General features: G+C 33.1%; 2 protein-coding genes across 4 annotated transcripts in view; one reads left to right on the top strand and one right to left on the bottom strand.

The window, feature by feature from the left end:
• Positions 1-7,188, top strand: part of stac3 (SH3 and cysteine rich domain 3) — a 36,591-nt gene extending 29,403 nt beyond the window's left edge. For all 3 annotated transcript variants that reach the window (XM_055216095.2, XM_055216093.2, XM_055216092.2), the window contains 5 exons: positions 1,750-1,796; positions 2,216-2,307; positions 2,437-2,488; positions 6,789-6,926; positions 7,058-7,188. In XM_055216095.2, coding sequence (XP_055072070.1) covers positions 1,750-1,796; positions 2,216-2,307; positions 2,437-2,488; positions 6,789-6,926; positions 7,058-7,156 — 428 coding nt within the window. In that variant the 3' untranslated portion in view covers positions 7,157-7,188. The remainder of the gene's footprint in view (positions 1-1,749; positions 1,797-2,215; positions 2,308-2,436; positions 2,489-6,788; positions 6,927-7,057) is intronic.
• On the bottom strand, positions 5,047-11,416 carry ndufa4l2a (NDUFA4 mitochondrial complex associated like 2a). The gene is made up of 5 exons (XM_073854896.1): positions 11,294-11,416; positions 10,864-10,949; positions 10,001-10,061; positions 9,159-9,245; positions 5,047-5,056 (listed from the first exon to the last, which is right to left on the bottom strand). Exons 1-4 carry the CDS (start codon positions 11,333-11,335, stop codon positions 9,189-9,191), a joined length of 246 nt encoding a protein of 81 aa, XP_073710997.1. The 5' UTR covers positions 11,336-11,416; the 3' UTR covers positions 5,047-5,056; positions 9,159-9,188.
• Positions 11,417-12,162: the final 746 nt, after the last annotated feature.

The following is a 12,162-nucleotide window of genomic DNA, read 5'->3' as shown; positions in this document are numbered from 1 at the left end:
ACATATGCAATGCTTTTTAGTGTCCAATCACAGACTTGTCACTTGAATGCATGAATGTTATGGTGTTTAAATGAGTCACTGGTACAGAAGAGTTGGTAACACTTTATTTGAATAGTCCACTTTAGACATTTTAATGACTTCTTGTCAACTATGTAGTACACTGACTGCTTAATATTTGACACTTTATTGTGATGATCCCTCAACAGACATTCAACTTACTAGAAATATCTTTGCAACAACTTGTTTATACACTTCCCTAACCCTAACAATCTACAAAAAATATATTTTATAATGGTCTAAAATAATTCATCACTCTTTTTTGTCCGTTTTTCTCTGTTTGTAGTTGGGTCAATGACGTGACGTTAATTATTTTGTGTCCGTAAGGTTTAATTAAATGTAAAAGGGTTAAAATTTCAAAATAAATTTGCAGATTACTGTAACGTGGGTTGCTCACACAAAGCAAGAGAGAGATGAATCCATGTGCAAAAGAGGTTTATTAAAACGAATTCCCAAAGGGCAGGCAAACACATCCAAATAGGGCAATCCAAAAGAGTAGTCACATCAACAGGTCAAGGCAGGCAGCAAACAATCAACCAACAAACAGGCAAGAGGTCAAGGCAGGCAGCAAACAATCAAAATCCAGAATAACAGGCACGGGTCAAAAACAAACAGACACAGCACAGGATAACAGGATAACTAGTGATGGTCGTTTTCGAAGAACTGCTTCATGAGGCTTCGAAACATTTACGAATCTTTTGTTTCGAATAAGTGGTTCGGAGCTTGTTTCAAACTGGCCCAAGTCACGTGATTTTAACAAACGAGGCTTCATTACGTCATAACTGTTTCGAAACGTTTCGAAAATCTGATGGTTCACCACTAGGGGGAGTTGATCACATGACCAGTGTTTAATATGTTTCGGTGAACTCGGGTCAGTTTTATTATAAAAGTTAATAAAACATTTATCCTTCTGACTAATAACACTGCCATTTTGTCTACTTTTTGTTTATAGACAGATTTAATGACAAAAATGTGCATAATTAAAAGGGTAGTTAGTTTTAATCATTTGTTTGCCCTAAATAAAACTAAAAACACATAATACACTTTTAACTATGTCTTAATTAAGTTAAATAATTTTTTAAACATATTTTAATAAAAATCTTGCTATTATTTTGTAAAAAAAATTGTAAAATGTTTGGACACATCTGCTTTTACACTATTTTGACCAGCAGGGGTCGCCAGCGTGTGTGGGTTTCGAACTGCTTCGAAAAACTGAATCAAAGAGCTGGTCTCAGCATATGTTAGGACAAATATTACAAAAACACATTAAAATTTACATTTAGAAATAACTAATGAAATTAAATATATTTTTTCAAGGTGGATAAAATATTTAATATTTCTCTGCCACAATTGGCGGTTACACCATTTGACAATTTCAGGTCCATTCAGACTTAACTTTCCTAAAAATGGTGCAAATGTAATTTTTTATAGCATAAAATGAACATAAATACACCATGTGCATTGTAATAAACCTGATGCGTGCTTTTAAAACAAGTTTTTAAAAAGATTTTTGAATTTCTCATCTTGTTTTTGTCACTGACCCAGCTGTGCAAAAGCATTTTTCATCTATTCTATTCATTGACATCCATCGTCCCTTCACAAAAAGCCACAAAATTACTTTTTAACATCTTTAATCTTTTCATGATTTGAAGAAGAGATGTTGAATGACCACATTCTGTCTTTTCTGGTTAGGAAAGCAAGATGGAGATAAGAAAGATAAGACGGCTGCAGATGATAAGGTAAGAAATGCCAGCAGTGAAGGATTCATGTTGAAGTGCTGCATTCATCTTCTCATCATCACAGACAAATAAGCTTTTTAAGATGTATGACAGCGGTGTTAGACTTGAGACTTACTGCTGTTGGCATCTTCACTACAGTAACTCTTTATTGTCATGGACATCAGAATACATAACATAACACAACACCTTTTTTATTTCTTCATTATACTGCTTTAGTTTTGTGGATGCACACATGAACTATGTTACTATTCACAGTTTGTATTGCATACACCACATTAAAAACATTCTTATGTCCTGACAAAAAATGGATAGTTTGAAAGTGAATCAATTGATAAGCATTATTTAATGATCAGTTTATGTGAGGTTGAGTGTTTGTGGTTAACTATAACTGGTTAAGTGACTGTGTTTGATGATTGTAGAATAAGAAGCAGCAGCAGACGTTTAGTCAGTCTCATTATTATCTGGCTTTATATCGATTTAAAGCCATTGAGAAAGATGACCTGGACTTCCAGTAAGTCTGTCTGTTTATATTATCTATTAATTGTATACATAAGCATGAGCCTCATAAATGATTTACATTTATAGATTTGATTTCTATATGTGGTTAGATGATGCTGCATGTAAATTGTTGTGCTTTCAGTCCAGGTGATCGTATTACAGTTCTGGATGATTCGAATGAGGAGTGGTGGAGGGTGAGTTACTCCAATAAACACCAATAAACCCTAATCCAGATATCATACTGATTATGTCCACCTGTTTTCATATATGATCTTATTTACCAGCCACCCAGCTAACAGAAAAAAGTTCTAAAAACGTTCCCTGAAAGTTTTTAACGTTCCCAAAAACGTTCTGCCAACGTTAAAAGTGTCCAGTTTTCTTGACGTTCTAAGAACGTTTTTGTGTTGTCTCAACGTAAGAGGAATGTTACATTTTACCATTTTTAAACGTTATGACAATGTCATGTTTTAATGTTCACAGTCACACAATGTTTAAAACAACAACTGTTTATTATATTGACTTCTTTGATTGTTATGTAAATAATAGAGAAACATTGCATTTTATTATATTTATTTTTTATATTTATATTATTTTATTATATTTATTTTATATTTATTATATATTATATATCTATTATATGTAAGTTTAGATGTTGATGTTTTGTTTCATTTTAAGTCACCATTATTGTGATTAGTGTTCGTTTTAGTTGGGCTCTTGAGCCTTGTCTTTTTCTTGCTAATTTTTCCCTGGTTGTGTTAACTTTTTGTTAATACACCACATTTGTTATGAACATGTTAAGTTAGTAGTGTAATTCTGTGGTGTGGTGGTTGGTACATAATGGTAAAAAAACATTCCTAATTAATTAACTAATCAAAAGTTTATTTTCTGTCAATAATGTAAATGAGATCCAGCACTTTCAGAGTTTGTCATTAAGGAGTTTAAGAAACTTTGGACAAAAAATATCTGCTGTATAATTGGGACGCACAAACATCAAGAATCAGACTATGAATCTCAACCATGGTGACAAAGAAAATTGGGAAAAAGAATCATTATATATCCATGCTGCAGTGCATGCTGGGAGTCCTGAATGAGATTTGTAATTTGTTAATACCCAGCATGCATTGCAGCATGAAGTTTTTCATTTAATTGTCACCATGATTGAGATTCATAGTCTGATTCTTGATGTTTGTACGTCCCAATTAAATAGCGGGTATTTTTTGTCCAAAGTTTCTAAAACTCTTTAATGACAAACTGCTGTGAAAGTGCTGGATCTCATTTACATTATTGACAGAAAATAAACTTTTGATTAGTAAATTAATTAGGAATGATTTTTTACCATTATGTACCAACCACCACACCACAGAATCACACCACCAACTCAACATGCCCACAACAAATGTGGTGCACCAACAAGAAGCCAACACAACCAGGGAAAAAACCAGCAAGCAAAAGACAAGGCCCAAGAGCCCAACCAAAACGAACACCAATCACAACAATGGCGACTCAAAATGAAACAAAACATCAACATCCAAACTTAATAAATAAATAAATAATAAATATATAATATATAATAAACACAATAAAATAATATAAATATAAAAAATAAATATAACAAAATGCAATGTTTCTCTATCATCTACACAACAATCAAACAAGTCAATACAACAAACAGTTGTTGTTTTAAACATTGTGTGACTGTGAACATTAAAACATGACACTGTCACAACGCTCAAAAATGGCAAAATGTAACACCCCTCCAACGTTGAGACAACACAAAAACGCTCCTAGAACGTCAAGAAAACCGGACACTTTTAACGTTGGCAGAACGTTTTTGGGAACGTTAAAAACTTTCAGGGAACGTTCTTAGAACTTTTTTCTGTTAGCTGGGCAGAAACTATGGATTTTCTTTAAGTCTTGAGTTTCTGAGTTGGGCGTGTAAGTCACCAAATCCAACCTTATTATTTTCATCACCGTCTAGTTACCTAAAACATAACACCATTCTGAAACATGTCAACTCCTAATAACTGATAGGACTAAACCTCAGGTAAACAATGATAATGAAATGAAAACAATGTACATACCAGGGCTTTGAACCAGAATTTTTTCACAATTGGTTCATTCTGAACAGAAACAGTATTATAACGTTTTCCGGTTCAACCCTAAAATTGACGTTCCTGAACAGGTTAGAACAAAAAAATAAAGTTCCCAAACCAGTTAATAACGTTCCATGTCAGCTAGGGATGCACCGATAGGATTTTTTGGGCCGATACCGATTTAAACAGACAACTTCTGGCCGATACCGATGCCGATACTGATATTAAACACTTGTATACAATACTATACAGTTGGTCTATTAGCTAGTTTATTTCTGCATCAAATTATTTTTACTGAACATGGATTGGATCTAATTAACATTCAACTGACCAACATAATAAGAGAGGCACAAATTAAGCTAAAACAAATATAATAAGACAGCATGACAACCTTCAAAGGTGGTTTTAGCTATTCAGCATTTATTTTATTAACAACATTAACTAATTTTTTACATATAATGGATTTCTTTATGCAGTTAATTAATAAACAATCGGTATCGGCCTTTCTCGTGCTATTGCCGATATGCCGATGCTTTCAAATTCATCAAATATCGGCCGATTAATATCGGCGGCCGATACATCGGTGCATCACTAATGTCAGCTGTGGGACATACAAAAATAAGTTGGCTGATCATTAGGACATTAAACTTAAATTATTAGTCTACATAATTTTACTTAAGTCTCTATCTTGTCATCAAACATTAAAAAAGGCTAAATTATGTAAGCGGCATAACTGTAATTCTGACATGCCTACATTTGTTGAGTGCACAAACACGCGCACACACATAGACGGAGGACGAATGCCAAACAGCGCTTCGGGAAGATGCAGCATAAACAGTCACTCCACATAAAGTGAAAATTACGTTGTTTTTCAGTGCTTTATTCACCAAATCTATTTGAATGGACTACACACTAAAGTATGAGACACAGTAGCGCAACTCTCTCTCAAGTTTATACAACAAGAGTATTGATCTTTGAAGGGCATAGGGATAATCACGTCTGATTGGAGTTGGACCGGACACATTCAACCGCATGTGCGTACAGAAAATTGCTCACTTTAGCGTCTTTTAGCAGTTAAATTGTTTAAAATCACTTAAGTGTTAACATTTGTAAGCCTTTGAAACACGTGCAAATGACCAACTTTCACACTATTTACATTTGCGTATTAATCCTTGAATCGCATGCGAGCCGAACCGTGGGTCATGATCTGTACATATCACGGATCAACTGTGATCCGTTACACCACTAATTAGTAAAAAACAAACATCTTAAGATACTTGGTAGCCTACAATATTTACCTCTTATGATTGAGCATTAGAGACTTGGGCTTGAGTAGGCTACTTGGTGGTGGCAAGCTTCTCATTTCTCCTACGAGTCATCGACGACCGGAAGTGAACTTCACCTAGTATTGCACAGAAATCTTGTCAAAGAACGAAAAAATAACGATATTAACCGGCTACCATTACTTTAAATAAACGTTTCTGTTCCAGAACATATATTTTTTGAAAGTTTCTGATATCGTTTCTGTTCCTTGCAAAACATCAAAAGTTTCTGTTTTTTGTTTTCGTTCCATGAATCGGTTCAAAGCCTTGGAAAATACTATTCATTAAAATGATAACTGTTAATACAATATCAGGGGAAATAACTCAAAATTATGATTTTTTTCCAAAAATATCTACCCAATACCTTTCACCTTCTCCCCAGTCTGAAAAGATTTTAACTTGAGGGTTACAAAGTATCTAATTATTGTAAAGGAGACTGACACAGACAGATGAGACTGATCCATTTGCAGATATTTATTTGTAGACAGCAGTTCAAACAAGGGTTAGGCAGAGAATCGTGGTCAATAAACAGGCAGTGGTTCAATAACAATCAGGAAATCCAAATCTTAATCCACAAACAGGCAAACAGACATGCACGTGGCAAACAATACAGGCTGTGAGAAAACACTCGGTAATGACAGCTGGCAATACTTCGCATGTAAGACACTTGAGATGGCTTATAACAGGTTGCTACAGGAAGTAGAGAGAGAAGAACAGCAAAGTCAATACTCAGGCAATAATGCCCTCTGGTGGTCGGATGACTGAATGCCCGATGTTAAAATGAGATTGTGCCAGCAGAAGCTCAGTGTAATGATTGATACGCTTTAGCTATGATTTGAACTTAGGTATTTTACTGTTTTTTTCTTTTTTTTGCTTGTTATCAGAAATAATCTACTCTAGAGGGACTGTTGTTATTGATTTCTGATGTCTTCCGGAAGTTAACAAGCCACAAAAGTCGTTTGTTTATGTTGTTGCTATTAAAACCGTCTATAAAAAGTATTGTGTCTCAAGGATGTGCTCATTACAGTACTGTAAAAGTCGTGTGTATGTATGCATGTGTGTGTGTCTGTGTGTTATAGGGTAAAATTGGTGAGAAGACGGGTTACTTACCCATGACGTACATCATCAGAGTTCGTACAGGAGAGCGCACCTATAAAGTGACACGGTCTTTTGTGGGAAACAGAGAGATGGGCCAGATCACACTGAAGAAAGATCAGGTCAGACAGAAAACTATAATACAAAGTCTGTTCTTTAAATGGATGCAAAAAAACCATACAGCACATAGAACGTGAAAATACTTGACAGCTCATTCAGTGTTTCAGTGTAAATATCTGCTTCTCATCTTTAGATTGTGGTGAAGAAAGGAGAAGAAGTGAATGGATATCTGAAGGTCAGCACCGGCCGTAAACTGGGCTTCTTTCCAGCTGATCTGTTAGAGGAGATCTGAGTGAAACCATTGAGATTGAAAGAATTCACAGAGAACAGAAGAAAAAATCCCTGCGTCCCAGTTCACATAACATACTCTCTGTCCTGAATAGTTTTCAAATACCAAAGTATGTTCAAATGTGGATCCTTAAAATATTGCATGGTCAAATATCAAACTCACTGACCATTGCAATAAATAAAGTACTGATTTAATAAAGTACATAAGTTATAACATTATGAATATTAGACATAACAAAACGTAGACATATTTTTAGTGCATTGTTGTTAAATTGGGATGTAGTGTATGCTATATATGACTCACTTTTACCAAAATGATGCCCTATGCAAAATCATATAAATAAATTTTAGGACCTGATCTGTGATCTGCACATTGTGTGTTGAAATGTTTCAGATCTTAAAGCTTTGCTCCGTCTCTCAGCTCATCATCAGAGACTTCAGCATCTGTTTGCATGTGTAAAAATGAAATCCTAGCTTCATTTCTTACTACAATTGATCAAAAATCTATAGTCATGATCAGTTTATTTGATTACGATTAGCTGAAAGGGATTAAATGTGTGCAATGTGTGCTTTACAAATATCCCAGTAGTATATTTTGCATGTGTTTGATTTGAAAAGCTGTGCACTTGTTCTGCTTCTTATCTGCTGCCAATAAATGGACGTTACAGCACAACTGGAATTACAATGTTTTTAAAATCTTCACGTTAAATAAAACTATTTGTCAAATAAAAGTTTATTTTTTATGTCTGTGTGTGCATGATACATGACAAACCTACAGAAGAGAGCGTTTGACTGTTTGTCTGAAGATACTTGCAGCTTTATAAGCAATAAACATATCAGATCTTTCTGTCCAACCCATAACCTTAACTCACCTCTCATCTAGTATTGAAAAACACACCTGTCCTGATCCAAACAAACATAGCCCGCTTTAGCTCAATAAGTAAAAGCATTATGTTTTTTTTTTCAAAAACAGAGGCAATGAAAAAAGAAAAAGCTACAATATGCAAAAGTCATCTGAAACTTAACCATAACATCTAGTGTTAAGATATGAGTTGAAGCTATTATAACTGTGCGTAATGGTGCATACTCACAGATACGATCAAAGTAACACCCTTCTGAAGCAATTTACACTTACAGTTTAAAGATTTGATTTTGTATTTAAAGTTTTAAGAAAGTGGGAAATAGTTTAATGAAATATTTGAAGCAATTGTCTTTTGATTTTCAGTAAGGAAATGTACTCTTATATGGAATTGTATATTAATCTCTAGAGATATAAAATATAAATAAAAACAATTCAATATGTGCCACTGCATGCGGACATCACATTAAGAGCTTGGATGGTTTTATAATACCAAACAAACAACACAGCAATTCAAAAATGTAAGTTTCAAACATTGCTGTTTGTTTTTTATACTAACAGCAGGTGAAATTGTTGTCCTGTGAGAAGAGAATTATAACTTCAAGTATTTCCTCTGTTTGTTTAGACAGCCTGCAAAAATATACAGACGGGTTAAAAGGAAGACGCAATATAATCAGATGATGATGATGATGAAGAAGAGAGAGATAGTGTTTGTGTGTGAGTGTGTTTGTGTGTGTGTGAGTGTGTTTGTGTGTGTGTAGCAGTTTGTGTGTAAACACATGTAAGTGTGAGATTTGAGTGGAGTGTTTTTAAAGGTCATCTTCCTGAGGGAGTTCAATCTTTCTCCCACGAGTCTTTACTACTTTAATCTCTGTTTAGAGAAGAGAAGAAACATCTGCTGATCTCACGTCTTTCTCACGACACTGCAGTGAGGTCACGTCATCTCTACAGCTTCATTTCGGTCTCTAGAAAGCTGCACATTTACATAAATAACACCAAACAGATTTTCACCAGATTCTAATGAAAACTTTTGTCATTTTAGAAAGATGTGTCATTTTTTTCAACTATTGCATTCATCAATAAAACTTTTTTTTATTTTGTTTTAATAATCATTTTATTTTTAAAAGAGAGTATAATGAAGTCATTAAAAAAACATCAGTTGTGATTCTGTCAGGAGTCAGAAGTCTGGTCCTTCTTTCTTCAGGTTTTTGTAGTCTGTGTTAATGGCCACAAACTGAAAAAGAAATGATGTTATTTCAGTATTTGATCATTTCTTATAGTTATGCTTACAGCGGCTACATTTTCATTTCTAACAGTAGCAGATCAACGGTTCAGACAGAACAGTGCTGAGTGTTTGTTTACTGGATACACAAACACATATGACTGATAGAAATAAACAATGGACATCATCACCTTTGTCACACAGAAATTTAAAACGAACTTGACATTATCTGTCAGTGAATCTGATTTTACTGAGCAATCAGTTTGGTTGAATTTAAAACTATAAAAAAATAAGAACATTTATATTTATAATAATATATACTGTAGACGGTGTATATGGCACGACCATCAATTACCTCAGAAAACAGAGTTTTGAATGTTAAATGTTAAAGTCTATTTTAAATGAAAATGCAGATGAAGAGAAAAGTGTTTTATGTACCAATAATCTGTGATTGGTGAACACTCAGACTGAATAAGACTTATATTTTAAATATAAAATCTGTGTCCACCTGTTAAAGAGGTGAAATAAAGACATGTGTAAAGTCATGATAGGTCTGTTAATCTCATCTCAGTTTATAAACTATTGCATTTTCTGATAACAAATGATAAAAAACATAACAGTTTTCACACCTATGTGCATCTTTATTCTTTTGCATTAACTTTCTGTCAGAAAATATATGAAAGTTGGACCAAGAAATTACATCAGAACAAAAAAGCCAAAGGTTTGAGATTGACTAATGCAGTACAGTTTAACCTCAGGAGATTTACCTTGTACTGGTAAGTTGGGCTGAGTTCATTCCACGGCTCTGGGTTACTGCTTTTTCTCCAGCTGGTGGTTTAGCAGCCGAGATCAATACCAAATATTCAAAACAAACAAACAAACAAAAACTTTAGCCTTAATGTGCATTGTAAAGAAAAGATATAAAATATTTAGGATCTTTAGAAAGTATACACTATCATTCAAAACTTCATGTTCACTTGACTAATATTTTAAAATCTTTAAGCACACGTCTGAATGTTTAACATAAGTGATGTGGATAAAAATGTGACAACAAATTAATCTTTTATTACAAAACAAAAATGTAATTTAGTCAACATGTATTTTAAATGTGCGACTTGGACTGAAAAAAATTAGCCTAGAAGAAAAAAATCAGCCTAGAAGAAATCAGCCTAGAAGAATTATTAATTAATTAAAATTAATAATTTTATTAATTTTTATTAATAAAATTAATATTTATTAAAAAAAATGTAATTTAGTCAACATGTATTTTAAATGTGTGACTTGGACTGAAAAAAATCAGCCTAGAAGAAAAAAATCAGCCTAGAAGAAATCAGCCTAGAATAATTATAAATTAATTAAAATTAATAATTTTATTAATTTTAAATAATAAAATTAATATTTTATTACAAAACAAAAATGTAATTTTGTCAACATATATTTTAAATGTGTGACTTGGACTGAAAAAAAATCAGCCGTAGAATCCAGAATGGAAAATAGTTTTTTTTCTATTTAAAACACAACCGTTTACTGTTTTTTTTATAGTTTTGATGAGTCTTCATGAACAAATTTTATGATTTTATTTTTTAAATAAAGAATAAGTTACAGTAGTGTGTTTAAAAACAATTCTTACATGACATGAGGTCCTTTTGCAAGACGAAACAAATAAAGAAAAGCTCCACCCATGCCCAGACAGATGAAGAAAAACTGTGGAACCAGCTGCCAAACACAACACAACACAACACAATCAATTTATAATCAATCTGAATATTTTCACTTCAACTGAATTACCATCATCAAATATCCAAATATTTCATCTTTTGCTTTCTTTGGAAAATATATTTAATGTTGTTAAATGTTCAGATTTATTAGTACTACAGTGTTGATCGATGCTGGAGAGAGAGTAAATATTGTGTTATTGTATGTTTTGTTACTATTGTGTATGTTTCTTGTTTTATTTATAATGCTTTGGCAATATTTGTAAGTGACACAATCATGCCAATAAAGTGTCTTTAAATTGAAAATTGAGTAAAGATGAATAACAAGCAAAATAAAATACTTACTCCAGGATGTTTCCTGACCTGATCTCGCACCGCCCGAAGCATCTTTACTGCAAAAGAAAAGCAGAACTGAGTCTGTATTTCAACTGAGAGAGAGAGAGAGAGAAAGAGAGAGAGAGAGAGAGAGAGAGAGAGAGAGAGAGAGAGAGAGACTAAGACTGAACTAGACGTCATATATAATACATATTCATTAGCAATGTTCCCTGAAATTCTGGATACACCCTCATTTAACTTAAACTTTTAAAACCAAAGGGCTGAGCTCTAAAACCATTAGAAAGATCTGTTTCACACCAGCGCTACTGAACAGAACCAAATCACAAACGAATAAAAACTAAATGAAGAATTATTCTGTGTGTTTATTTTAAAAGAGATTCATCTTCACTGTCTTCTTAATAGAAACAGAAGCAGATGAGAGTTGTGTTATCAGATGTTTAACATTATGAGTTATTAATTAGGATAATCCATGGTTTATTGTACCTACAGTAAGCCAGTAGTTATTTTTGTGGCAGTTATGTCTTATTGGGTGAATGAACATACAGGTCACATGAAAATAAAAACATGTCAGGTATGCCCATACAGCATCAAAACATACAGATCATACTGATTTAATGGTCAAGAAGCTGATACTTCATTTAATTAATACTGTTACAATTTTTGCAAGTTCATCATCAATCAACCAGAGAAAATATAAAGTCAAATCTGACCATTGAATTCATTGATGCAGTTATGGTTTGGTCTTTCGAAACACTTTTAACAACTTTTTGTCATTATCTCTAGATAATACATGCTGTACCAAACAAGTCAAATATTCATTCAAGGATTCAGATGAAATATTTTTTTTTATATTATTGATCTATTTTGGTCAAAAACTT

Source organism: Misgurnus anguillicaudatus, chromosome 17, assembly GCF_027580225.2.
Source record: "Misgurnus anguillicaudatus chromosome 17, ASM2758022v2, whole genome shotgun sequence".
In the NCBI taxonomy this organism is placed as follows: domain Eukaryota; kingdom Metazoa; phylum Chordata; class Actinopteri; order Cypriniformes; family Cobitidae; genus Misgurnus; species Misgurnus anguillicaudatus.
The sequence above is the reverse complement of the archived record's forward strand: the minus strand, read 5'-3'. Positions and strand labels throughout refer to the sequence as shown.